Source organism: Lissotriton vulgaris, chromosome 9 (assembly GCF_964263255.1).
Source record: "Lissotriton vulgaris chromosome 9, aLisVul1.2, whole genome shotgun sequence".
Lineage (NCBI taxonomy): Eukaryota > Metazoa > Chordata > Amphibia > Caudata > Salamandridae > Lissotriton > Lissotriton vulgaris.
The window spans coordinates 1,183,140,037-1,183,167,033 of record NC_141697.1 but is presented as its reverse complement, the minus strand read 5'-3'; the positions used below and the strand labels follow the sequence as shown (position 1 = coordinate 1,183,167,033).

Sequence of the window (26,997 nt, the reverse complement as noted above, 5' to 3'; positions counted from 1 at the left end):
ATGGGTGCTGAGTCACCAATATCTCTCGTTTATTCATTGGCCTTTATGTAGAATGGGGGGGGGGGGGTCTCCTGAAGGTTTTCTATTGCGCGTAGTCGACCCGAAGGTATCAGAGCGCTTTACATGAGCACCAGTTGCGTTACCGAAGAACATATTCAATTGTATTTTTTTTATGCACGGAAAGAGTAAGTAATTTGCCCAGAATCCGAGCATGCTTCTGCCTCCTGCCAGACTCGAACCTGGTTCTCCAGCTTCAAGTTCGGCCGCTCTAGCCATTAAGCCACGTCCGGGGCCCCTGAGCTGCAGGGGCCCGTGTTAAGTCCCGGTGGCTTCCAGGTGTGGAAATCAAAGTATGGAGGTGAGGGGAGAAAGGTCGTGCAGACTGGAGGGTACATGCTGATGAGAGGTGGGGGCTGGCGAAAGAGAGGGTACAGGTTGGTGTGAGAGGCAGCAGGACATGGCGATGAGGCAGGGAGGAGGTAGCGTGGATTCGTGGGGTGGGGGTAATCCAGGCTTCTGTAACCTCCCCTGCCCCTTATCCCTGCATCAGCCTCGCCTCGCCTCCTCCGCCAGCGTCGCACTATAATAGTGAGAGCACGAGGCTGCCCCCGGGACAGGCTGCCCTGGTATGACTCGTCTCCCGGTCCCTCCTGCACAGCGGGCCCTGGGGAGGGAGCTCCCGCCAGCTCCCGCCCTCACCCCCCTCCTCCTCAGACGCCCAGCCCAGGAGAGGCGCTGCACTGATGCTCCGAGCCACGGATGCTGCAGGAGACCTGTCCGTGCATCCTAGGGGCGGGTACCCGGGCAGCATCCCCTCTTCATCTGCGGCAACAGGCAGGAACTGACTCCCCACAAGACACTCCGCGGCGCGTGCCCTGAAACCTCCTGAAGCGCTTCATGCTGGGACTTCTGGGCACCATCTATGCGGGCACATCTGCCAACAATTCATTGTTATTTTTTTTTAGAGAACATGGGGTTTGCAAATAATATTTTTTGCTAAACTTTTTTATCCATAAAGAACAGCTGGAGATTCATATTTGTTGCATTTTTGGGAGCATAGGGGGAGATGCTGGACCGTGAGCGGAGGAAGGAGAGTATAGTGGCCTCCCTGCGGGCCCTGGGAGCCCCGGTGGGGAGGCCGAAGGTGAGGAGGAGGGAGCCCATACCAGCAGGAAGGCCCCCCCGGGTCAGGACTCTGCCGAAGACCGCGAGCCGCCTGCGGGGGAGCGACGGCCCCCCACCCTTGCGGGTTCGCCGGAGCACGACAAAGCCTGTAGGTCTGCTCCCGACCCTGGCATCCGAGGCCACCGACCCTGCGGAGGATGGAGAGCAGCGCCGGGAGTCGGCGCAGGGGGGTCGCGTCCTCTCTCCCATCCCCCAGGAAGAGGAGCCCAGGGGGCTCAGTGACAAGGTAAGACTGTCCACAAACAAGACAGGGAAAGGACCGGGTGCTTAATCTGTACAGATCAGATTGTATGTCCCGGCTTCGCTTTGCGCGCCCTGTGATCTTGGGCATGTCGTGCCCAAGTGTGTGCAAAACGTATATACATTATAATAAAACAGGTGGTGCCCCTGAGTACTCGCCTGCAGTCGTGAATTCTGTGTCTGAACAACTGTTCTGCTTACACAGTTTATCCACACATGCGTACACGTCTTTCACAGGTCAACATTTACTCTTTGTTTAAAGCATGGCAGTGCTGCACATACTGTGGGTTAATTCCTGTCTAAACAACACGAAGTGTCCCAAAACCTTTTTTCTGCGTCTCCGTGAATCTCCCACTAGCTGTTCCCCTCTTGCCTTTAATGTTTTTTTTTTCGAAATCCATATCACTTTCCGGTATTAAATACGTCGAGAACACACAAAAGTCGTCGCTCTGGTATTTTTTTCTCTTGTGGCTTTAACTGCTTGCAGGCCCCTTATGACCCGGGTGTCAGCGTTCCTTTAACCACTATCACTACGGCTACAAGTCGTGCTTTTTGCCTGTTTTCCATTTCAAATTTAGCGTGTAGGACGGGTTGATGAGTTAATGCACGTGTTGCAGAAATCCGCTTGCTACCTGCAGCTAGCCATGAGCTGGAAACCCCGAAGCAAGTGGAAACAATAAGTAACATTTGGTTCGTTAAAAATAAAACGTTTATGTAAAGCCTACGGCGCTACATAAAATATATGTTGATATGTTTTTATTCATGTCACAGTTTCCTCCCTTGCGACCTTGGCCTGGGCGAGTTTCTTATTTCCACCACATCCAGTTCTCAGGGTAAGCGTTTTTGAGGTGTAGAAGGATCTTTTTTGCTGTCATTTTGTGCGGATGAGTGACCCTCCCTCCCCGCCCCATGCCCTCCCTCTCTTGATTTTTTAAGGGCTTCCTCTACTGATGACGTCTGAGCTGAAACACGCCATAGGCTGTCCAGAAGGGGATTTGCGCTGAAAATAAACATGAGCAACATTTGCCTATTCCAATTATCCCATAAAATGTCACTGAGACCACCTGATTCGTGCTAAAGTCTGCGGGCCCGATTCACAGAACTAACTTAAGACAAAATCCTAAACTTACTACTTTTGGTATTCACAGAAGTTGGGATTTTGTCTTAAAACAGACTTCAGACAGACTTCAGACAGACTTAAGTTAAGATTTTGTCTTAAGTCTGTCTTAAATCTGTCTTAAGACAAACTTAAGACAAAATCCTAACTTCTGTGAATACCAAAATTAGTACATTTGGAATTTTGTCTTAAGTTAGTTCTGTGAATCGGGCCCTGCGTTTTACGCGCCCTGACCTTCAGCCTAATGACATCTGCACAGCCATTTTCTGCAGCTAGACTGACCCCCACCTAGAAGGTGTATTGTTCTAGACAGCCCCTAGATGAGAGGGGACGGGAGTCGGTGCAGGGGGGTCGCGTCCTCTCTTCCACCCCCCAGGAAGAGGAGCCCAGGGGGCTCAGTGACAAGGGAAGACTCGTCCACAGTGAATCACAAGACGAGGAAAGGACCGGGTGCTTAATCTGTACAGAGCAGATTGCATGTCCCGGCTTCGCTTTGCACGCCCTGTGATCTTGGGCATGTCGTGCCCACGTGTGTGCAAAACGTATATAAGGGAAGGAGCGGTATTTTTTATTAGGTAATACAAAGAACTTATGAAACAGGTGGTGCCCCTAAGTACTCATCTGCAGTCGTGAATTCTGTCTCTGAACAACTGTTCTGTTTACAAACTTTATCCACACCTGCGTACACGTCTTTTCACAGGTCAAGATTTACTTTGTTTAAAAAAGCATGGCATTGCTGCACATACTTTGGTTTAATTCCTGTCTAAACAACACTAAAGTGTTCCACAACCTTTTTAAGTGTCAGAGATTGACCATGTGCAACATTTAAGCCAGGGCGCACCCCCTGAAACACAACACTTTATTGAACGGGGTCCACGTGTCCTCTCCATCACAAGGTGCAGTTCAAGCTCATGTGCAGCGAGTCAACAATATGCCAGGGGTGGCTGAAGAGATACCCTTTGACCTTGATGACATCACACGGTTGACCCACTCTCTCATCCACCCTTAGCCCATCAATACACTCCTATTTGTTGCGAGCCCAGGCTCTTGCAGCTGTGTTTACATTTCGTTCCTGCTTCTTCTTTATGACCCTTGACCCCAAAGGCGCCAAGATCAATACAAGTGGTATCTGGGCCACAGGGCCGGACTGGGAACCACAACCGGCCTTGGCAAAGTGCTCGGCTGCCCCCCCCCCCCCCCCCTCCCCACTCGGGGGTGTTGAGGGTGCGGCCGCAGGGGCGGCTCTAGGCTCATGGTGGCCCTGTTCAGGGAGCGTAGGTAGGGGGCCCCGGAATAGGGGGTCCGGGCGAAAAGAGGGGGTCCGGGCGGGGCGCAGCATGAAGGCCAGTGAAGAGGGGGGGCAGGGTGTTTGGAAGTGGAACAGAGCCGGAGGCCGCCAAATCCCTGCCAGGGGCCGCCATGCAAATATGTATCCATCCTCAGAGGATTATTATATTAAGGAATATATTGGCGTGGTGGCCCCTGGGGTTTGGTGGCCCTGTGCAGGTGCACAGCTTGCACATGCCTAAGGCCGCCCCTGGCGGCCGAGCTCTTTGCCAGGGCCGGTTTTCGGCCGATTTTGGTACAGGGCCGATTTTGCAGCTATGCTGCAAAAACGGCCCAAACCGGCCACCACCCGTGCGGCGCACCGGGGGATTGCCCGGTGCCCGCTATGGTCAGTCCGGCCTGATCTGGGGGGTGGGGGGGGGAATACATGCCTCCATTTGAGGCCTATACCAATGCCAATTACACCCCTGCCTCCTACCTCCAGTCACACTCGGCAATGCTCTGACTGATCAGGCCTGCACAATCCTCGACTGACCTTTACGTATTTCTTGATTCGAGTTCCAGAGGTTTGATCGCTGATTGGCCAGGCTCAAAACCCAGAAAGTTGATGGGATGGAATTACTATCAATTGTAAAATCTTCACATTGGGGTCGAATGTACTTTGTCACTACTTTCCCGTCAAACCAGCCTGCTCTATTGGCAGCATTTCGTGTTTTACAGGGTTATTTGCAGTTTTCTGTAGTGCGATCGGAAGCCAGTGCCGGCTTCAGGGCGGTGCGACCGGTGCAGCCACACCTGGCACTGACCTCGGGAGAGGCTCTGTGTGCAGAAATTACTTTCGGTTTTAAAAGCACATGCTGTTTCCTTGTTGTGTCCAACAGATTTCGGGGAACGATACAAATGTCCAGATAAGTGGTGATTAATGTTCCTGTTGGAGAGACATCGGTTTTGTCGAGGGGCGGTATTGACTCATAAAGTAGCGCAGAGGGTTAATATGCCTGCTGCAAATAACGTGTACAGGCCGATCACGGAACAGTAATCCACATTGGTTTGTGTAACATTTCATATAGACTGATTTAAACATGTAAGATCAGGGCTTTGAATGGGTTGAAACAACTGGAGGGTCTATCAAAGCGGCCTGGCCGATGTAATTAGGAATGATATTTACAACAAGGGGTGGTGAGGGACAGAGTCTCTGAATTAAACAGAATACTCTCACCCAGTCAAGAGATCAGGGCTAGATCCAACACCGTTTTTTAGCTCACTGCACCATCCCAGTTTCAGAACCTGGCTGTATGCAAATTAGTCTGTTCCTGTCCCAGTGCGTGATGGGAACAGGGCAAACCAAACTACAAAAGCCAATTCTTACACTGGGAAGGAAACAAGCTACCGGGGACCGGTTTCTGGCATTTCAGCCTCTTCGGCCCGGCTTGCTTGAATCCTGATGGTGCAATGAGCAAGGGACTCACATCTGAGTATACCCTTCCACGCTTAGGGTGGACAAAAATATTTACAACAAGGGGTGGTGAGGGACAGAGTCTCTGAATTAAACAGAATACTCTCACCCAGTCAAGAGATCAGGGCTAGATCCAACACCGTTTTTTAGCTCACTGCACCATCCCAGTTTCAGAACCTGGCTGTATGCAAATTAGTCTGTTCCTGTCCCAGTGCGTGATGGGAACAGGGCAAACCAAACTACAAAAGCCAATTCTTACACTGGGAAGGAAACAAGCTACCGGGGACCGGTTTCTGGCATTTCAGCCTCTTCGGCCCGGCTTGCTTGAATCCTGATGGTGCAATGAGCAAGGGACTCACATCTGAGTATACCCTTCCACGCTTAGGGTGGACAAAAATATTTACAACAAGGGGTGGTGAGGGACAGAGTCTCTGAATTAAACAGAATACTCTCACCCAGTCAAGAGATCAGGGCTAGATCCAACACCGTTTTTTAGCTCACTGCACCATCCCAGTTTCAGAACCTGGCTGTATGCAAATTAGTCTGTTCCTGTCCCAGTGCGTGATGGGAACAGGGCAAACCAAACTACAAAAGCCAATTCTTACACTGGGAAGGAAACAAGCTACCGGGGACCGGTTTCTGGCATTTCAGCCTCTTCGGCCCGGCTTGCTTGAATCCTGATGGTGCAATGAGCAAGGGACTCACATCTGAGTATACCCTTCCACGCTTAGGGTGGACAAAAATATTTACAACAAGGGGTGGTGAGGGACAGAGTCTCTGAATTAAACAGAATACTCTCACCCAGTCAAGAGATCAGGGCTAGATCCAACACCGTTTTTTAGCTCACTGCACCATCCCAGTTTCAGAACCTGGCTGTATGCAAATTAGTCTGTTCCTGTCCCAGTGCGTGATGGGAACAGGGCAAACCAAACTACAAAAGCCAATTCTTACACTGGGAAGGAAACAAGCTACCGGGGACCGGTTTCTGGCATTTCAGCCTCTTCGGCCCGGCTTGCTTGAATCCTGATGGTGCAATGAGCAAGGGACTCACATCTGAGTACACCCTTCCACGCTTAGGGTGGACAAAAATATTTACAACAAGGGGTGGTGAGGGACAGAGTCTCTGAATTAAACAGAATACTCTCACCCAGTCAAGAGATCAGGGCTAGATCCAACACCGTTTTTTAGCTCACTGCACCATCCCAGTTTCAGAACCTGGCTGTATGCAAATTAGTCTGTTCCTGTCCCAGTGCGTGATGGGAACAGGGCAAACCAAACTACAAAAGCCAATTCTTACACTGGGAAGGAAACAAGCTACCGGGGACCGGTTTCTGGCATTTCAGCCTCTTCGGCCCGGCTTGCTTGAATCCTGATGGTGCAATGAGCAAGGGACTCACATCTGAGTATACCCTTCCACGCTTAGGGTGGACAAAAATATTTACAACAAGGGGTGGTGAGGGACAGAGTCTCTGAATTAAACAGAATACTCTCACCCAGTCAAGAGATCAGGGCTAGATCCAACACCGTTTTTTAGCTCACTGCACCATCCCAGTTTCAGAACCTGGCTGTATGCAAATTAGTCTGTTCCTGTCCCAGTGCGTGATGGGAACAGGGCAAACCAAACTACAAAAGCCAATTCTTACACTGGGAAGGAAACAAGCTACCGGGGACCGGTTTCTGGCATTTCAGCCTCTTCGGCCCGGCTTGCTTGAATCCTGATGGTGCAATGAGCAAGGGACTCACATCTGAGTATACCCTTCCACGCTTAGGGTGGACAAAAATATTTACAACAAGGGGTGGTGAGGGACAGAGTCTCTGAATTAAACAGAATACTCTCACCCAGTCAAGAGATCAGGGCTAGATCCAACACCGTTTTTTAGCTCACTGCACCATCCCAGTTTCAGAACCTGGCTTTATGCAAATTAGTCTGTTCCTGTCCCAGTGCGTGATGGGAACAGGGCAAACCAAACTACAAAAGCCAATTCTTACACTGGGAAGGAAACAAGCTACCGGGGACCGGTTTCTGGCATTTCAGCCTCTTCGGCCCGGCTTGCTTGAATCCTGATGGTGCAATGAGCAAGGGACTCACATCTGAGTATACCCTTCCACGCTTAGGGTGGACAAAAATATTTACAACAAGGGGTGGTGAGGGACAGAGTCTCTGAATTAAACAGAATACTCTCACCCAGTCAAGAGATCAGGGCTAGATCCAACACCGTTTTTTAGCTCACTGCACCATCCCAGTTTCAGAACCTGGCTGTATGCAAATTAGTCTGTTCCTGTCCCAGTGCGTGATGGGAACAGGGCAAACCAAACTACAAAAGCCAATTCTTACACTGGGAAGGAAACAAGCTACCGGGGACCGGTTTCTGGCATTTCAGCCTCTTCGGCCCGGCTTGCTTGAATCCTGATGGTGCAATGAGCAAGGGACTCACATCTGAGTATACCCTTCCACGCTTAGGGTGGACAAAAATATTTACAACAAGGGGTGGTGAGGGACAGAGTCTCTGAATTAAACAGAATACTCTCACCCAGTCAAGAGATCAGGGCTAGATCCAACACCGTTTTTTAGCTCACTGCACCATCCCAGTTTCAGAACCTGGCTGTATGCAAATTAGTCTGTTCCTGTCCCAGTGCGTGATGGGAACAGGGCAAACCAAACTACAAAAGCCAATTCTTACACTGGGAAGGAAACAAGCTACCGGGGACCGGTTTCTGGCATTTCAGCCTCTTCGGCCCGGCTTGCTTGAATCCTGATGGTGCAATGAGCAAGGGACTCACATCTGAGTATACCCTTCCACGCTTAGGGTGGACAAAAATATTTACAACAAGGGGTGGTGAGGGACAGAGTCTCTGAATTAAACAGAATACTCTCACCCAGTCAAGAGATCAGGGCTAGATCCAACACCGTTTTTTAGCTCACTGCACCATCCCAGTTTCAGAACCTGGCTGTATGCAAATTAGTTTGTTCCTGTCCCAGTGCGTGATGGGAACAGGGCAAACCAAACTACAAAAGCCAATTCTTACACTGGGAAGGAAACAAGCTACCGGGGACCGGTTTCTGGCATTTCAGCCTCTTCGGCCCGGCTTGCTTGAATCCTGATGGTGCAATGAGCAAGGGACTCACATCTGAGTATACCCTTCCACGCTTAGGGTGGACAAAAATATTTACAACAAGGGGTGGTGAGGGACAGAGTCTCTGAATTAAACAGAATACTCTCACCCAGTCAAGAGATCAGGGCTAGATCCAACACCGTTTTTTAGCTCACTGCACCATCCCAGTTTCAGAACCTGGCTGTATGCAAATTAGTCTGTTCCTGTCCCAGTGCGTGATGGGAACAGGGCAAACCAAATTACAAAAGCCAATTCTTACACTGGGAAGGAAACAAGCTACCGGGGACCGGTTTCTGGCATTTCAGCCTCTTCGGCCCGGCTTGCTTGAATCCTGATGGTGCAATGAGCAAGGGACTCACATCTGAGTATACCCTTCCACGCTTAGGGTGGACAAAAATATTTACAACAAGGGATGGTGAGGGACAGAGTCTCTGAATTAAACAGAATACTCTCACCCAGTCAAGAGATCAGGGCTAGATCCAACACCGTTTTTTAGCTCACTGCACCATCCCAGTTTCAGAACCTGGCTGTATGCAAATTAGTCTGTTCCTGTCCCAGTGCGTGATGGGAACAGGGCAAACCAAACTACAAAAGCCAATTCTTACACTGGGAAGGAAACAAGCTACCGGGGACCGGTTTCTGGCATTTCAGCCTCTTCGGCCCGGCTTGCTTGAATCCTGATGGTGCAATGAGCAAGGGACTCACATCTGAGTATACCCTTCCACGCTTAGGGTGGACAAAAATATTTACAACAAGGGGTGGTGAGGGACAGAGTCTCTGAATTAAACAGAATACTCTCACCCAGTCAAGAGATCAGGGCTAGATCCAACACCGTTTTTTAGCTCACTGCACCATCCCAGTTTCAGAACCTGGCTGTATGCAAATTAGTCTGTTCCTGTCCCAGTGCGTGATGGGAACAGGGCAAACCAAACTACAAACGCCAATTCTTACACTGGGAAGGAAACAAGCTACCGGGGACCGGTTTCTGGCATTTCAGCCTCTTCGGCCCGGCTTGCTTGAATCCTGATGGTGCAATGAGCAAGGGACTCACATCTGAGTATACCCTTCCACGCTTAGGGTGGACAAAAATATTTACAACAAGGGGTGGTGAGGGACAGAGTCTCTGAATTAAACAGAATACTCTCACCCAGTCAAGAGATCAGGGCTAGATCCAACACCGTTTTTTAGCTCACTGCACCATCCCAGTTTCAGAACCTGGCTGTATGCAAATTAGTCTGTTCCTGTCCCAGTGCGTGATGGGAACAGGGCAAACCAAACTACAAAAGCCAATTCTTACACTGGGAAGGAAACAAGCTACCGGGGACCGGTTTCTGGCATTTCAGCCTCTTCGGCCCGGCTTGCTTGAATCCTGATGGTGCAATGAGCAAGGGACTCACATCTGAGTATACCCTTCCACGCTTAGGGTGGACAAAAATATTTACAACAAGGGGTGGTGAGGGACAGAGTCTCTGAATTAAACAGAATACTCTCACCCAGTCAAGAGATCAGGGCTAGATCCAACACCGTTTTTTAGCTCACTGCACCATCCCAGTTTCAGAACCTGGCTGTATGCAAATTAGTCTGTTCCTGTCCCAGTGCGTGATGGGAACAGGGCAAACCAAACTACAAAAGCCAATTCTTACACTGGGAAGGAAACAAGCTACCGGGGACCGGTTTCTGGCATTTCAGCCTCTTCGGCCCGGCTTGCTTGAATCCTGATGGTGCAATGAGCAAGGGACTCACATCTGAGTATACCCTTCCACGCTTAGGGTGGACAAAAATATTTACAACAAGGGGTGGTGAGGGACAGAGTCTCTGAATTAAACAGAATACTCTCACCCAGTCAAGAGATCAGGGCTAGATCCAACACCGTTTTTTAGCTCACTGCACCATCCCAGTTTCAGAACCTGGCTGTATGCAAATTAGTCTGTTCCTGTCCCAGTGCGTGATGGGAACAGGGCAAACCAAACTACAAAAGCCAATTCTTACACTGGGAAGGAAACAAGCTACCGGGGACCGGTTTCTGGCATTTCAGCCTCTTCGGCCCGGCTTGCTTGAATCCTGATGGTGCAATGAGCAAGGGACTCACATCTGAGTATACCCTTCCACGCTTAGGGTGGACAAAAATATTTACAACAAGGGGTGGTGAGGGACAGAGTCTCTGAATTAAACAGAATACTCTCACCCAGTCAAGAGATCAGGGCTAGATCCAACACCGTTTTTTAGCTCACTGCACCATCCCAGTTTCAGAACCTGGCTGTATGCAAATTAGTCTGTTCCTGTCCCAGTGCGTGATGGGAACAGGGCAAACCAAACTACAAAAGCCAATTCTTACACTGGGAAGGAAACAAGCTACCGGGGACCGGTTTCTGGCATTTCAGCCTCTTCGGCCCGGCTTGCTTGAATCCTGATGGTGCAATGAGCAAGGGACTCACATCTGAGTATACCCTTCCACGCTTAGGGTGGACAAAAATATTTACAACAAGGGGTGGTGAGGGACAGAGTCTCTGAATTAAACAGAATACTCTCACCCAGTCAAGAGATCAGGGCTAGATCCAACACCGTTTTTTAGCTCACTGCACCATCCCAGTTTCAGAACCTGGCTGTATGCAAATTAGTCTGTTCCTGTCCCAGTGCGTGATGGGAACAGGGCAAACCAAACTACAAAAGCCAATTCTTACACTGGGAAGGAAACAAGCTACCGGGGACCGGTTTCTGGCATTTCAGCCTCTTCGGCCCGGCTTGCTTGAATCCTGATGGTGCAATGAGCAAGGGACTCACATCTGAGTATACCCTTCCACGCTTAGGGTGGACAAAAATATTTACAACAAGGGGTGGTGAGGGACAGAGTCTCTGAATTAAACAGAATACTCTCACCCAGTCAAGAGATCAGGGCTAGATCCAACACCGTTTTTTAGCTCACTGCACCATCCCAGTTTCAGAACCTGGCTGTATGCAAATTAGTCTGTTCCTGTCCCAGTGCGTGATGGGAACAGGGCAAACCAAACTACAAAAGCCAATTCTTACACTGGGAAGGAAACAAGCTACCGGGGACCGGTTTCTGGCATTTCAGCCTCTTCGGCCCGGCTTGCTTGAATCCTGATGGTGCAATGAGCAAGGGACTCACATCTGAGTATACCCTTCCACGCTTAGGGTGGACAAAAATATTTACAACAAGGGGTGGTGAGGGACAGAGTCTCTGAATTAAACAGAATACTCTCACCCAGTCAAGAGATCAGGGCTAGATCCAACACCGTTTTTTAGCTCACTGCACCATCCCAGTTTCAGAACCTGGCTGTATGCAAATTAGTCTGTTCCTGTCCCAGTGCGTGATGGGAACAGGGCAAACCAAACTACAAAAGCCAATTCTTACACTGGGAAGGAAACAAGCTACCGGGGACCGGTTTCTGGCATTTCAGCCTCTTCGGCCCGGCTTGCTTGAATCCTGATGGTGCAATGAGCAAGGGACTCACATCTGAGTATACCCTTCCACGCTTAGGGTGGACAAAAATATTTACAACAAGGGGTGGTGAGGGACAGAGTCTCTGAATTAAACAGAATACTCTCACCCAGTCAAGAGATCAGGGCTAGATACAACACCGTTTTTTAGCTCACTGCACCATCCCAGTTTCAGAACCTGGCTGTATGCAAATTAGTCTGTTCCTGTCCCAGTGCGTGATGGGAACAGGGCAAACCAAACTACAAAAGCCAATTCTTACACTGGGAAGGAAACAAGCTACCGGGGACCGGTTTCTGGCATTTCAGCCTCTTCGGCCCGGCTTGCTTGAATCCTGATGGTGCAATGAGCAAGGGACTCACATCTGAGTATACCCTTCCACGCTTAGGGTGGACAAAAATATTTACAACAAGGGGTGGTGAGGGACAGAGTCTCTGAATTAAACAGAATACTCTCACCCAGTCAAGAGATCAGGGCTAGATCCAACACCGTTTTTTAGCTCACTGCACCATCCCAGTTTCAGAACCTGGCTGTATGCAAATTAGTCTGTTCCTGTCCCAGTGCGTGATGGGAACAGGGCAAACCAAACTACAAAAGCCAATTCTTACACTGGGAAGGAAACAAGCTACCGGGGACCGGTTTCTGGCATTTCAGCCTCTTCGGCCCGGCTTGCTTGAATCCTGATGGTGCAATGAGCAAGGGACTCACATCTGAGTATACCCTTCCACGCTTAGGGTGGACAAAAATATTTACAACAAGGGGTGGTGAGGGACAGAGTCTCTGAATTAAACAGAATACTCTCACCCAGTCAAGAGATCAGGGCTAGATCCAACACCGTTTTTTAGCTCACTGCACCATCCCAGTTTCAGAACCTGGCTGTATGCAAATTAGTCTGTTCCTGTCCCAGTGCGTGATGGGAACAGGGCAAACCAAACTACAAAAGCCAATTCTTACACTGGGAAGGAAACAAGCTACCGGGGACCGGTTTCTGGCATTTCAGCCTCTTCGGCCCGGCTTGCTTGAATCCTGATGGTGCAATGAGCAAGGGACTCACATCTGAGTATACCCTTCCACGCTTAGGGTGGACAAAAATATTTACAACAAGGGGTGGTGAGGGACAGAGTCTCTGAATTAAACAGAATACTCTCACCCAGTCAAGAGATCAGGGCTAGATCCAACACCGTTTTTTAGCTCACTGCACCATCCCAGTTTCAGAACCTGGCTGTATGCAAATTAGTCTGTTCCTGTCCCAGTGCGTGATGGGAACAGGGCAAACCAAACTACAAAAGCCAATTCTTACACTGGGAAGGAAACAAGCTACCGGGGACCGGTTTCTGGCATTTCAGCCTCTTCGGCCCGGCTTGCTTGAATCCTGATGGTGCAATGAGCAAGGGACTCACATCTGAGTATACCCTTCCACGCTTAGGGTGGACAAAAATATTTACAACAAGGGGTGGTGAGGGACAGAGTCTCTGAATTAAACAGAATACTCTCACCCAGTCAAGAGATCAGGGCTAGATCCAACACCGTTTTTTAGCTCACTGCACCATCCCAGTTTCAGAACCTGGCTGTATGCAAATTAGTCTGTTCCTGTCCCAGTGCGTGATGGGAACAGGGCAAACCAAACTACAAAAGCCAATTCTTACACTGGGAAGGAAACAAGCTACCGGGGACCGGTTTCTGGCATTTCAGCCTCTTCGGCCCGGCTTGCTTGAATCCTGATGGTGCAATGAGCAAGGGACTCACATCTGAGTATACCCTTCCACGCTTAGGGTGGACAAAAATATTTACAACAAGGGGTGGTGAGGGACAGAGTCTCTGAATTAAACAGAATACTCTCACCCAGTCAAGAGATCAGGGCTAGATCCAACACCGTTTTTTAGCTCACTGCACCATCCCAGTTTCAGAACCTGGCTGTATGCAAATTAGTCTGTTCCTGTCCCAGTGCGTGATGGGAACAGGGCAAACCAAACTACAAAAGCCAATTCTTACACTGGGAAGGAAACAAGCTACCGGGGACCGGTTTCTGGCATTTCAGCCTCTTCGGCCCGGCTTGCTTGAATCCTGATGGTGCAATGAGCAAGGGACTCACATCTGAGTATACCCTTCCACGCTTAGGGTGGACAAAAATATTTACAACAAGGGGTGGTGAGGGACAGAGTCTCTGAATTAAACAGAATACTCTCACCCAGTCAAGAGATCAGGGCTAGATCCAACACCGTTTTTTAGCTCACTGCACCATCCCAGTTTCAGAACCTGGCTGTATGCAAATTAGTCTGTTCCTGTCCCAGTGCGTGATGGGAACAGGGCAAACCAAACTACAAAAGCCAATTCTTACACTGGGAAGGAAACAAGCTACCGGGGACCGGTTTCTGGCATTTCAGCCTCTTCGGCCCGGCTTGCTTGAATCCTGATGGTGCAATGAGCAAGGGACTCACATCTGAGTATACCCTTCCACGCTTAGGGTGGACAAAAATATTTACAACAAGGGGTGGTGAGGGACAGAGTCTCTGAATTAAACAGAATACTCTCACCCAGTCAAGAGATCAGGGCTAGATCCAACACCGTTTTTTAGCTCACTGCACCATCCCAGTTTCAGAACCTGGCTGTATGCAAATTAGTCTGTTCCTGTCCCTGTGCGTGATGGGAACAGGGCAAACCAAACTACAAAAGCCAATTCTTACACTGGGAAGGAAACAAGCTACCGGGGACCGGTTTCTGGCATTTCAGCCTCTTCGGCCCGGCTTGCTTGAATCCTGATGGTGCAATGAGCAAGGGACTCACATCTGAGTATACCCTTCCACGCTTAGGGTGGACAAAAATATTTACAACAAGGGGTGGTGAGGGACAGAGTCTCTGAATTAAACAGAATACTCTCACCCAGTCAAGAGATCAGGGCTAGATCCAACACCGTTTTTTAGCTCACTGCACCATCCCAGTTTCAGAACCTGGCTGTATGCAAATTAGTCTGTTCCTGTCCCAGTGCGTGATGGGAACAGGGCAAACCAAACTACAAAAGCCAATTCTTACACTGGGAAGGAAACAAGCTACCGGGGACCGGTTTCTGGCATTTCAGCCTCTTCGGCCCGGCTTGCTTGAATCCTGATGGTGCAATGAGCAAGGGACTCACATCTGAGTATACCCTTCCACGCTTAGGGTGGACAAAAATATTTACAACAAGGGGTGGTGAGGGACAGAGTCTCTGAATTAAACAGAATACTCTCACCCAGTCAAGAGATCAGGGCTAGATCCAACACCGTTTTTTAGCTCACTGCACCATCCCAGTTTCAGAACCTGGCTGTATGCAAATTAGTCTGTTCCTGTCCCAGTGCGTGATGGGAACAGGGCAAACCAAACTACAAAAGCCAATTCTTACACTGGGAAGGAAACAAGCTACCGGGGACCGGTTTCTGGCATTTCAGCCTCTTCGGCCCGGCTTGCTTGAATCCTGATGGTGCAATGAGCAAGGGACTCACATCTGAGTATACCCTTCCACGCTTAGGGTGGACAAAAATATTTACAACAAGGGGTGGTGAGGGACAGAGTCTCTGAATTAAACAGAATACTCTCACCCAGTCAAGAGATCAGGGCTAGATCCAACACCGTTTTTTAGCTCACTGCACCATCCCAGTTTCAGAACCTGGCTGTATGCAAATTAGTCTGTTCCTGTCCCAGTGCGTGATGGGAACAGGGCAAACCAAACTACAAAAGCCAATTCTTACACTGGGAAGGAAACAAGCTACCGGGGACCGGTTTCTGGCATTTCAGCCTCTTCGGCCCGGCTTGCTTGAATCCTGATGGTGCAATGAGCAAGGGACTCACATCTGAGTATACCCTTCCACGCTTAGGGTGGACAAAAATATTTACAACAAGGGGTGGTGAGGGACAGAGTCTCTGAATTAAACAGAATACTCTCACCCAGTCAAGAGATCAGGGCTAGATCCAACACCGTTTTTTAGCTCACTGCACCATCCCAGTTTCAGAACCTGGCTGTATGCAAATTAGTCTGTTCCTGTCCCAGTGCGTGATGGGAACAGGGCAAACCAAACTACAAAAGCCAATTCTTACACTGGGAAGGAAACAAGCTACCGGGGACCGGTTTCTGGCATTTCAGCCTCTTCGGCCCGGCTTGCTTGAATCCTGATGGTGCAATGAGCAAGGGACTCACATCTGAGTATACCCTTCCACGCTTAGGGTGGACAAAAATATTTACAACAAGGGGTGGTGAGGGACAGAGTCTCTGAATTAAACAGAATACTCTCACCCAGTCAAGAGATCAGGGCTAGATCCAACACCGTTTTTTAGCTCACTGCACCATCCCAGTTTCAGAACCTGGCTGTATGCAAATTAGTCTGTTCCTGTCCCAGTGCGTGATGGGAACAGGGCAAACCAAACTACAAAAGCCAATTCTTACACTGGGAAGGAAACAAGCTACTGGGGACCGGTTTCTGGCATTTCAGCCTCTTCGGCCCGGCTTGCTTGAATCCTGATGGTGCAATGAGCAAGGGACTCACATCTGAGTATACCCTTCCACGCTTAGGGTGGACAAAAATATTTACAACAAGGGGTGGTGAGGGACAGAGTCTCTGAATTAAACAGAATACTCTCACCCAGTCAAGAGATCAGGGCTAGATCCAACACCGTTTTTTAGCTCACTGCACCATCCCAGTTTCAGAACCTGGCTGTATGCAAATTAGTTTGTTCCTGTCCCAGTGCGTGATGGGAACAGGGCAAACCAAACTACAAAAGCCAATTCTTACACTGGGAAGGAAACAAGCTACCGGGGACCGGTTTCTGGCATTTCAGCCTCTTCGGCCCGGCTTGCTTGAATCCTGATGGTGCAATGAGCAAGGGACTCACATCTGAGTATACCCTTCCACGCTTAGGGTGGACAAAAATATTTACAACAAGGGGTGGTGAGGGACAGAGTCTCTGAATTAAACAGAATACTCTCACCCAGTCAAGAGATCAGGGCTAGATCCAACACCGTTTTTTAGCTCACTGCACCATCCCAGTTTCAGAACCTGGCTGTATGCAAATTAGTCTGTTCCTGTCCCAGTGCGTGATGGGAACAGGGCAAACCAAACTACAAAAGCCAATTCTTACACTGGGAAGGAAACAAGCTACCGGGGACCGGTTTCTGGCATTTCAGCCTCTTCGGCCCGGCTTGCTTGAATCCTGATGGTGCAATGAGCAAGGGACTCACATCTGAGTATACCCTTCCACGCTTAGGGTGGACAAAAATATTTACAACAAGGGGTGGTGAGGGACAGAGTCTCTGAATTAAACAGAATACTCTCACCCAGTCAAGAGATCAGGGCTAGATCCAACACCGTTTTTTAGCTCACTGCACCATCCCAGTTTCAGAACCTGGCTGTATGCAAATTAGTCTGTTCCTGTCCCAGTGCGTGATGGGAACAGGGCAAACCAAACTACAAAAGCCAATTCTTACACTGGGAAGGAAACAAGCTACCGGGGACCGGTTTCTGGCATTTCAGCCTCTTCGGCCCGGCTTGCTTGAATCCTGATGGTGCAATGAGCAAGGGACTCACATCTGAGTATACCCTTCCACGCTTAGGGTGGACAAAAATATTTACAACAAGGGGTGGTGAGGGACAGAGTCTCTGAATTAAACAGAATACTCTCACCCAGTCAAGAGATCAGGGCTAGATCCAACACCGTTTTTTAGCTCACTGCACCATCCCAGTTTCAGAACCTGGCTGTATGCAAATTAGTCTGTTCCTGTCCCAGTGCGTGATGGGAACAGGGCAAACCAAACTACAAAAGCCAATTCTTACACTGGGAAGGAAACAAGCTACCGGGGACCGGTTTCTGGCATTTCAGCCTCTTCGGCCCGGCTTGCTTGAATCCTGATGGTGCAATGAGCAAGGGACTCACATCTGAGTATACCCTTCCACGCTTAGGGTGGACAAAAATATTTACAACAAGGGGTGGTGAGGGACAGAGTCTCTGAATTAAACATAATACTCTCACCCAGTCAAGAGATCAGGGCTAGATCCAACACCGTTTTTTAGCTCACTGCACCATCCCAGTTTCAGAACCTGGCTGTATGCAAATTAGTCTGTTCCTGTCCCAGTGCGTGATGGGAACAGGGCAAACCAAACTACAAAAGCCAATTCTTACACTGGGAAGGAAACAAGCTACCGGGGACCGGTTTCTGGCATTTCAGCCTCTTCGGCCCGGCTTGCTTGAATCCTGATGGTGCAATGAGCAAGGGACTCACATCTGAGTATACCCTTCCACGCTTAGGGTGGACAAAAATATTTACAACAAGGGGTGGTGAGGGACAGAGTCTCTGAATTAAACAGAATACTCTCACCCAGTCAAGAGATCAGGGCTAGATCCAACACCGTTTTTTAGCTCACTGCACCATCCCAGTTTCAGAACCTGGCTGTATGCAAATTAGTCTGTTCCTGTCCCAGTGCGTGATGGGAACAGGGCAAACCAAACTACAAAAGCCAATTCTTACACTGGGAAGGAAACAAGCTACCGGGGACCGGTTTCTGGCATTTCAGCCTCTTCGGCCCGGCTTGCTTGAATCCTGATGGTGCAATGAGCAAGGGACTCACATCTTAGTATACCCTTCCACGCTTAGGGTGGACAAAAATATTTACAACAAGGGGTGGTGAGGGACAGAGTCTCTGAATTAAACAGAATACTCTCACCCAGTCAAGAGATCAGGGCTAGATCCAACACCGTTTTTTAGCTCACTGCACCATCCCAGTTTCAGAACCTGGCAGTGAGATAAATAACGGTGATGGATCAAGCCCTGATCTTTGGACTGGGTAAGAGTGGTCTGTTTAACTCAGACACTCTGTTCATCACCACCCCCTTTTCTAAATCGTTTTTGGCCACTATAGGTGTGGCAGGGTATACTCAGACATGAGTCCCTTTCTCACTGCTCCATCAGGATTCAAGCAAGCCGGGCCGAAGAAGGCTGAAATGCCAGAAACCGGTCCCCGGTAGCTTGTCTCCTTTCTGGTGAAGAATTGGCTTGGTAGTTTAGTCTGCCCTGTTCCCATGATGCACTGGGCCAGGGACAGACTGATTTGCATATAGCCAGGTTCTGAGCTGGGATGGGGCAGTGAGATAAATAACGGTGATGGATCAAGCCCTGATCTTTGGACTGGGTAAGAGTGGTCTGTTTAACTCAGACACTCTGTTCATCACCACCCCCTTTTCTAAATCGTAATTAGGAATGAGGCTTAAGACCACGTAAACTAAAAATTTGTGCTTAGCATAGTGTGCCAACTGACCGGCATTTTTCTACTTCTGTCTTTCCATCCAGATATATAATACAACAAGTAACATTACACCTACAACAAGCCAGGACTATTGGCTTTGTCAGTGGTATTTGTATAAGATAAATAAGCAACAACTATGGCTTAGTTGAATAGAATATTGAAAATGCTTCAGTTCTGAAATGACGAGACTGTGAAATAACTATAAAGAGTCTCTTTTAAGTTACATCAAGCAGCGAAGGGCGGCACTGCTGCTGAGTCAAGATTTATTTCTTCATGGAGGGTGGGGGCAAAAATGGAGAGTCCGATAGAGGCCCATCTCAGCACCTGTTTTTCAGAACTGCAGGACCCGGCCTTCTTAAAGCCCTGCGTAAGATTCATTGTCTGCATATTAAACGTGTGTGTGAGATATAGTGCTTTGACACCCTAGGGTTGCTATGAGTAGAGCTATAAAGCAAAATAAATGCATGTGAGAGAGGGGCTGTGGAGAGATGGGTGGCACTGTTGGAAGGTGGAAGAGAGGGAATATGTGGAGAAGAAGGTCATGGGGATACAGGGTGCACCAAAAAAGCTTGTTGAACCATAAGCTTCTAACTCTAAAGTAGGCCCTGATGGCGACAGAGAGCTTTACATGAGTCCAGTCCGAGTTGTAGGAGACAAGAGGGAGATTGTATATTGAGAGAGAATTCAGAGCAAAAATAAATCAAACAAACTATCCCCATGGGCGTAGCTTGGTCAGTAAGAAGGTGGGGGGGGGGGCGGACTTCAGATTTTCCTGCAATCACACTGGCATATAATGGTACACTACATTATACAACAAGCAGGGCGCATAAGAGAGGCTAAAGGGACAGAGGAAAGGGAAAGGCGTGCAGATTGTGAGAGGTACTTAAACACATTATTTTGTAAAATAACCATGTTTTAAGATCTTCCAAACAGAGACAAGAGTGTGTGTGTATTTTTGTCTGAGTATTTAAAAATCATAGGCAAATTCCTACAGACACCTTATCACGCCGAATGAATTTTCATGTACCCAACTATGTTTTAAATAATATATTCATTAGAGGTGTGTAACACCCCCCCCCCCCCCCCCCCCCGAAGCTACGCCCCTGACTATTCCACAGTAAATAGGATAGCTGTTGTAGGTGAGCGAGCTTTCAAGTCACGAGCCGTTGGCACAGACTCTGGGCCATCAGGATGTGAAGTGTCCTTGAAGGAACATGTATTTTAATTCTGCATTTCACAAGCTTGCTGTTTCAGAAGTTCTTTCTGTGCTTGACACTCGTTGTAAGCATTCTCCCCCTTGAAGCCAAGCTTTCAGGAGTATTTAGAAAGGCAGGTGGCTGTGTTACAGAAACTTTCTACTCGTGCAATGAGATCAGTTGGCACTGGTTTTGCTGCTAGAGTATATTAAGAATGGAGAAAACAGTATTTGCACCAGGGACATCATGGCACAAACTGATTTTACATTATTTTTGTTGTGTTTCTATTAGAAGAGAAGAATTTCAATTTTCACAACCTTTCGAATGCAAAAGATGGGACTATGTTTGTGGCAAAATCAGTTTTTCATTTTTTTTATCTGAGGAGCAAAGCTGTGCAAAGTCAGTTTGTTTTATGTTTTTTACAAAGGGCATTTGAAAGGGCCATGGTTCCTTTTCTAAAAACGTTCTGTCATAAGCAAAATTATTTAGAAATAAAACAGTGTGTTAATATGTTTAGCATTCTCCACAATCAATTTCCTAATTTTTGCCCTGATGCAAAAATATTAATTGGGGCATAACTTGTTTTCTACATTCTGTATTACACAAGCAGCAAAAAAATGCAAAATTGGTTTGCCTTTTTTTCCATCACTACAAATCTACACGTCTAAATCGATTCTTACACTTTGTAGTAAACATACTACTTTAGCTATTCACCATTTACTCGTCTTAACGTACTACAAAGTGTAGACTAACATATCTCACCCCCTGGATATAGGGGATGGAACCTAATATATGAGTGTAAAATTACTACTAGTAACTTTTCACACATAAGTGGAGACCTCAACAGTCAGTGCAGAGATTTTATTATAGTTGTGTATAGGGAAATTGTACTCCATTTCTAAGTTTAACAAACAAAATAGTAAAACTATTTTTATGTTGCGTATTAATGTAAGATAATTTAATATATTAATTTTAAGTGTGGAACATCGTAAAAAGTGCAAAAGCACTATTAACTTTATTTTGAAATGAATATTTAAATAATTAAACAATAAAACGAAAAAAATACCCACCTAAAGTAAAATGTTTATATTTATTTATTACTTATTAACATTTGCTAAACATTATGCATAGAATTCATTTAAATTAATGTATTAAAAAAAGAATTTATTTCTAAATTTAAAAAAGCTATTAAAATATTTTGAATTAAAATAATGTTTATTTTTCATTTGTATATAACTTTTTATCATTACATTAAATTCATATATATGTTTCGAAAGTCGAAATATATTGATCTATTTTAGCATTATTATTTTTATGGGGTTCTATTTCAGTCCCTACTTCCATTATTTTCTGTAAGAGTGTGTTGCAGTACCAGTGATTGTCCATGTGTGGTGTAGGACTTACTCCAGGTCACAGATAGAGTACATTTACAGCAGTTTGAGTCATTTCTGGCTGTAGTAAATTTAAAAATGCAGTTTGCGAATTGCTATTGGTTTACTCTTTTGTTGGTGGGTGCCTCTCCTTCCCAAAACCATAGACAAGGCAGTTTAATGCCTTTCTAAGAGAGTCTCGTTGTTTAGTGAGGGTTTGCCCCAGATATGGCCCGAAAGCTTGTTCTGCAATTGGAACACATACTGCACTGAAGAACCACAATGGAGTCAAATCGTCTCAGGCATTGCTTGTTTTCCTGTTAATAGGGGCTGTACCATAGTTGTTGGACGATTGTCCAACTTGTTTGGCGGAGGGTCAAGATAGATTTTGTATATGATTTTTCTCTGTCTCTATTCACAGAGAAATATAAAAGTAATAGAGTGCAATGGGCACAAAGAAAGTATCAGGTCTTAAGATTAAATCAAGTATTTCCATCCATCACTTTTTGCTTTTCTCAGTCTGTATAATGATCTTCCAAAACTGACAAGACCATGAAGGGACAGCACATGCCTACTGTGAATGCCTAGTTTAAAACATCTGTCCTTCTCCCAGTATGTCCATCCACCTCTGGCCAAATAGATGCCCTCCTAAAGAGGGCACAATGTTGTGGATACTTCCACAATCCTGTGCTTCTCCAAATTCATAGTGGAGGTCACTCATTCTGAAATCTGGTCCCAGCATTCTGGACAAAGGTCCACCTGACTAGTAGTGAACTAAAGTGAAGGCAAACACTGACAAATTTCCAGTTTTAGTGCCTAGAAGAGCACTGATTTCACTGCATTTGTTCACCACTTTGTGCTTTTCACAATGTTTGAAGCTATAAAATGCAATGGTAAAGGAGTAATGTCATAAGGAAACAAGAAATGGAGTATTGAACACAGGAAGTCATGGAAACTGGTCAGGGTTAGCATTTGTAGCTACACCCGGGGTCAATGATCCCGCACATGCTATAACACCGGTTCAGAAGGAGTAGTCAAGAAGATGCAAACACCTGCTGGAAGCCCCCTTCTTACAGGGGATGTTGTAGAGGATGATGATATGACCAGGTGAACATTTGAAAGTTACCCACTCTAAATATTGATTTCTTCCTGCTTTCTCCCAAATTTTTCAATGACATAAAGGATTGACAAGCGACTTTCCTCCACACCCAGGCAAAGACAGTTGACTCCAAGACCTTTGATTTTCCCTTCTATCCCTTTTCTTTAACCCCTTCCCTATGGTCTCTTTTGGGTAGAGCCACAGACAGAACAGTTCACTGCAGGGTCTCTTTTGCGATGTTATTTAGTCCTTCTCTTTTTGTGAGTTTTGGTGACTCCAAGACCTTGCCTGGACTTCATTGATTTTGGAATGATCAGCTCACATTGAGTTTTAGAATTGGTAGGACCAAAACAGACCAACCGAGGACTTCCTGGGTTACAATGGACAAAGGTGGCCTTTCATTCGTGATTGGACAGGACGAACAAGCACATTTAGGTCCCCGCTCCAGTCACCTCCAGCCCTGAAGCCAAACTTCTGGCATGAAATAGCATCCAATTGCTGGATCAAACTAAGGACACTTTGCAGTGCTTCAGTTTAATGTCTGGTGATGTGCCTCATTCCTCCAAGGAATAAGACATGGAGTGTTTAACATTTAGCATTTCTTAATTCATTGAGTAACTTATTAAACCAGGTATGTTTTCAGGGACTGAGTGCGCCTCACCTTGTGCTGTTCCTGTTATAATTTCTTATCATCCTTTACTCTGCAAACATTGGGGATCTTGGTCTGACCCTCTGGAGGCGATTCATCTACAGTTGTCCCTGAGATCATAATGGTGCTGGCAGGAGCTTTGCAGCTTTTTTAAATACAGAGATTGTGCCCACTATCATACATTTGTTGAGATGGAAAAGTCCCTCGCATGGTGAAGCACATGTGCCCCTGCCACGAGTGCCCTATCTGTAATGCAGTCTGAATCCATGATGCAGATGTTTTTGTCATGGGTGAACGTGAATCATACATGCGCCCCCTGACATAGGCTGGTCTTTTTGGACCGGGAAGGCTGCCCAAAGTTCTACTTTCATAGTGGTGAAAGGCGACTGCCTTTGCCAGTAGTTGAGCAGCACAGGTGCTGATGGCAGCATACAGTCTATTGATCAGTAGGATTGAACATGCCTGTTTACCTGTGTCGCTTGAGTGACGCCTGCAGGCTCACTCATTTAAAGTTCAGCTGCTGTGTGCTTAACCCACCCTTGCCCTACATCAGATTGGGTTGTAGTGTTGCACAGTACTTGTGTGTTATATACAAGTGCTGGGTGTATGCATGCCTGTGAATGGTACAATGCAGAGATGATGCATTGCCGGGCATTGTGTGTGTTATATACATGTGATGGGTGTGTGTATGCCTGTTAATGGTACATATGCTGGGTGTATGTGTGCCTGCGAATTTGTACAATACATTGAGGATTCTAGGTTCCATTTTGGGATGCCCAGGGCTAACTGGAGGAGCCAGGCTCTTCATTATACTTCAAAGGGTGCTCTTTGATTTGCAGAGGTCACTTGGAAGGGGCATGGGCACATCTTTGGAAGGAGATGAGGCTGATAAGAAAATCATAAAGAGTATGGCTGAGGCCCTTGCGTAACCTTTTGATAAACATATCACTGTGGATGACATCCAGGTGGGAACCTCTAGTCACTTCTATGACCTGTGTTGTGGTGTTATTCGATTCGGAGTCTCTCCTACTGTGACACACTGTTCTCTGAAAGAATAGCAGGGCATTGGAGAGGGCACTTCAAAAGGATCCAGACCCCCAACATAAACTTCAATGACTCAGACTCTAAATCACATACGGTGTCTGGGAATGGACTATAACAAGGATATCTGGAGGCCTTCAACATTTTCAGCTGTCAAGCAGCCAGTCGAGCTGTGCGATGAGAAGAAGCTCTGCAAGACTTGTGCCTGTGACCAGGACTGGGGGCCAAGGCCTGCCAGTCCCCCAGCTGGGTTGAGAGAACCCCACCCAAGAAATCCAAGATCACCTGCCCCTGGAGCCTGGAGAACAGTGCCGGTCTTCTTGCTAAGACCAGTGGGACCTGTGAGGAAGACAAGACCAAAGGAGGGAGTGAGATCCAGTGGGAGACTCTGGCCTTTGGATCTAGGAAGTGAGGTTTGAGGAGAACTGCTTTTGCACCGATCGGCTCGTAGCCAGTGTGCAGAAGGAAGGGGTGGAGCTGCGAATGGCAATTTAGCCATAGCCCTTGTGCAGAGTGAGGACGGAGATGCTGCATGCCAAGTGGGGCCCTAGAAAAAGGTAGGGGGCATGGTCTGTTTGAGACAGTCATTGAGAGGAAGAGGCTGCTGTGGTGACCCATGCGGTACAAAGTCCCGAATGAGGACCAGTACCAGGAGCATCGGATTCCATGCCCCCATAGTTGACTGAGTGTCTGTCTCAGGCTGAAGACCAGTCTGAAGCTCGTCTGTTCCAGCTGCATATGTTGAAACACATTTCGCACTTGTTTTCCTTACCACACAAGGTATTCATTCTGAATCCTTTCATTTCTTCTCGCTTGACTTATTCTATTTATCTTGATCTTCCTACGTATTTCATTCAGAAGTTGCAACTTGTCCAGAACTTCGATGCCGGGCTGGCATTCGGTCTGAAGCGAAGAGATGATATCTCCATAGCTCTGGCTTCTTTGCATTGACTCCCGGTGAATGAACAAGTCAAGTTCAAGAGCCTTTGGCCGGTGCACAAAGTGATTTTCTCCCCTATTTCTTCTTCGCTACGCCACCATTTTACTTGGCACAACCCAAATCGGCTACTGGATCTCAAGGTAGATTTCTTTTCACAGTCCCCAGGTTTCATCAGAGGTGGTCGAGAGTTCGCTGTAGCAGCTGCATCAATATGGCGGCTCTTTCAGCCGTAGGCCAACCTAAATTCATTGAGAAAGGCCTTGAAGACATGACTCTCACCACCTGTGTAGGAATTTGTACTTTCTCAACTATTTGGTTTTTATGTAAAAGGGGTTTTCTGATATTAGTTTCACCCAATGCCAAGATACACCTTAGGGTATATATCATGATTTATAAATATGAAATCTAAATCAAAAGATGACCTGGAGACAACTTCTCTCCAGTCTCCTGTAATCAAAAGATTCATAAATATAAAAATACCATATACGTACATAGAGGTGCTTTGGGTCATGCCCCTTCTGTCATTGGTCTGTTCACCTGTCAGTCACATTTTGCTTCTATCCACCATGGCACACAGCAAGGAACAGTGGGTCATCCCACCTCAGTCATTCTTTCTCTCACATTGTGAGTGATGTCATTTTTCCTGATCACATGTGCACATGTACCTACAAAGAAGTGCACTGCAGTGCCAGGGCTAGTGTGTTGATACAATGCTTCGCCAATACTTTTTCTTTCAATTTTTTATCCATTTCAATTTTTTCCTTTAGTCACCCATGTGTGTTTAAGCTATGTCTTCAGCCTCATTTTCTTGCTGCTAATGAGAATCATATTTTCCTGTGATGTGCATTAAAAATAAAAAAGGGTTTCTGTACCTGTTCTAAGTATACCTATTGCCGAAACACCTGTACTATTCTATACATTTGTACGCAATGGATGTGCATTTTTTAAATGTAGTGCCTCTTTTGCAAGCATATGGCCTCCAGGTTTAGTTAGTGGTCTGCTTTCAAATTATGGCATATAACTACAATTTAATAAAATCCAACGCACCAGCTTGCCAAGGCCAGACGGGTTGATTTTGCCAGTGCTTGTTTATTACGTATCTCAGAAGTCTGGCACTTCTTTGAAATGCGCGAATGTAAAGTCATTGGTGTGAGCCCCCGCCCCAGCCATCAGCAGCACTGTGCCAGTCAGAGAGGAAAGGCCCGTGAAGGGTGCAGGCTTACAGCGGGCACCTCACCCGCCAGGCTGCCTAGTTGCCTTGTTATCCGCGTCTGACATTGCAACGGGCAAACACCGCGATTTCCACCACACATGCCCGGCTTTGTTCGGGTGGATGAACTTGCTCGGAGATGCTGAAAGCCTGCTTCTGGTGCTGCCATTAACGAGAGTAACAGTTGTGTAAAACGGACCCTTTCCTTTGTGCCCGCGGCCCCTGCTCTTGTTACAGGGGAAGTGGCTTGTTATATGGAAGGATTAGCTTTGCACCGTCTCGCCTCTACACAAAGCCTGCTGCTCTGTAAATCAGGCGCTGGGATATTGGGTTTCCCTGGGTGTTCAGGGTTTCCTGGAATGGTTTCTGAG

The 26,997-nt window shown here is 47.3% G+C and overlaps 1 protein-coding gene across 1 annotated transcript in view; it reads left to right on the top strand.

Moving 5' to 3' along the window:
• Nucleotides 1–740: 740 nt before the first annotated feature.
• The window catches only part of LOC147692987 (cyclic nucleotide-binding domain-containing protein 2-like), a 182,084-nt gene continuing 155,827 nt past the window's right edge, over nt 741–26,997 (top strand). The window contains exon 1 of the mRNA XM_086939568.1: nt 741–1,411. Coding sequence (XP_086795694.1) covers nt 1,067–1,411 — 345 coding nt within the window. The 5' untranslated portion in view covers nt 741–1,066. The remainder of the gene's footprint in view (nt 1,412–26,997) is intronic.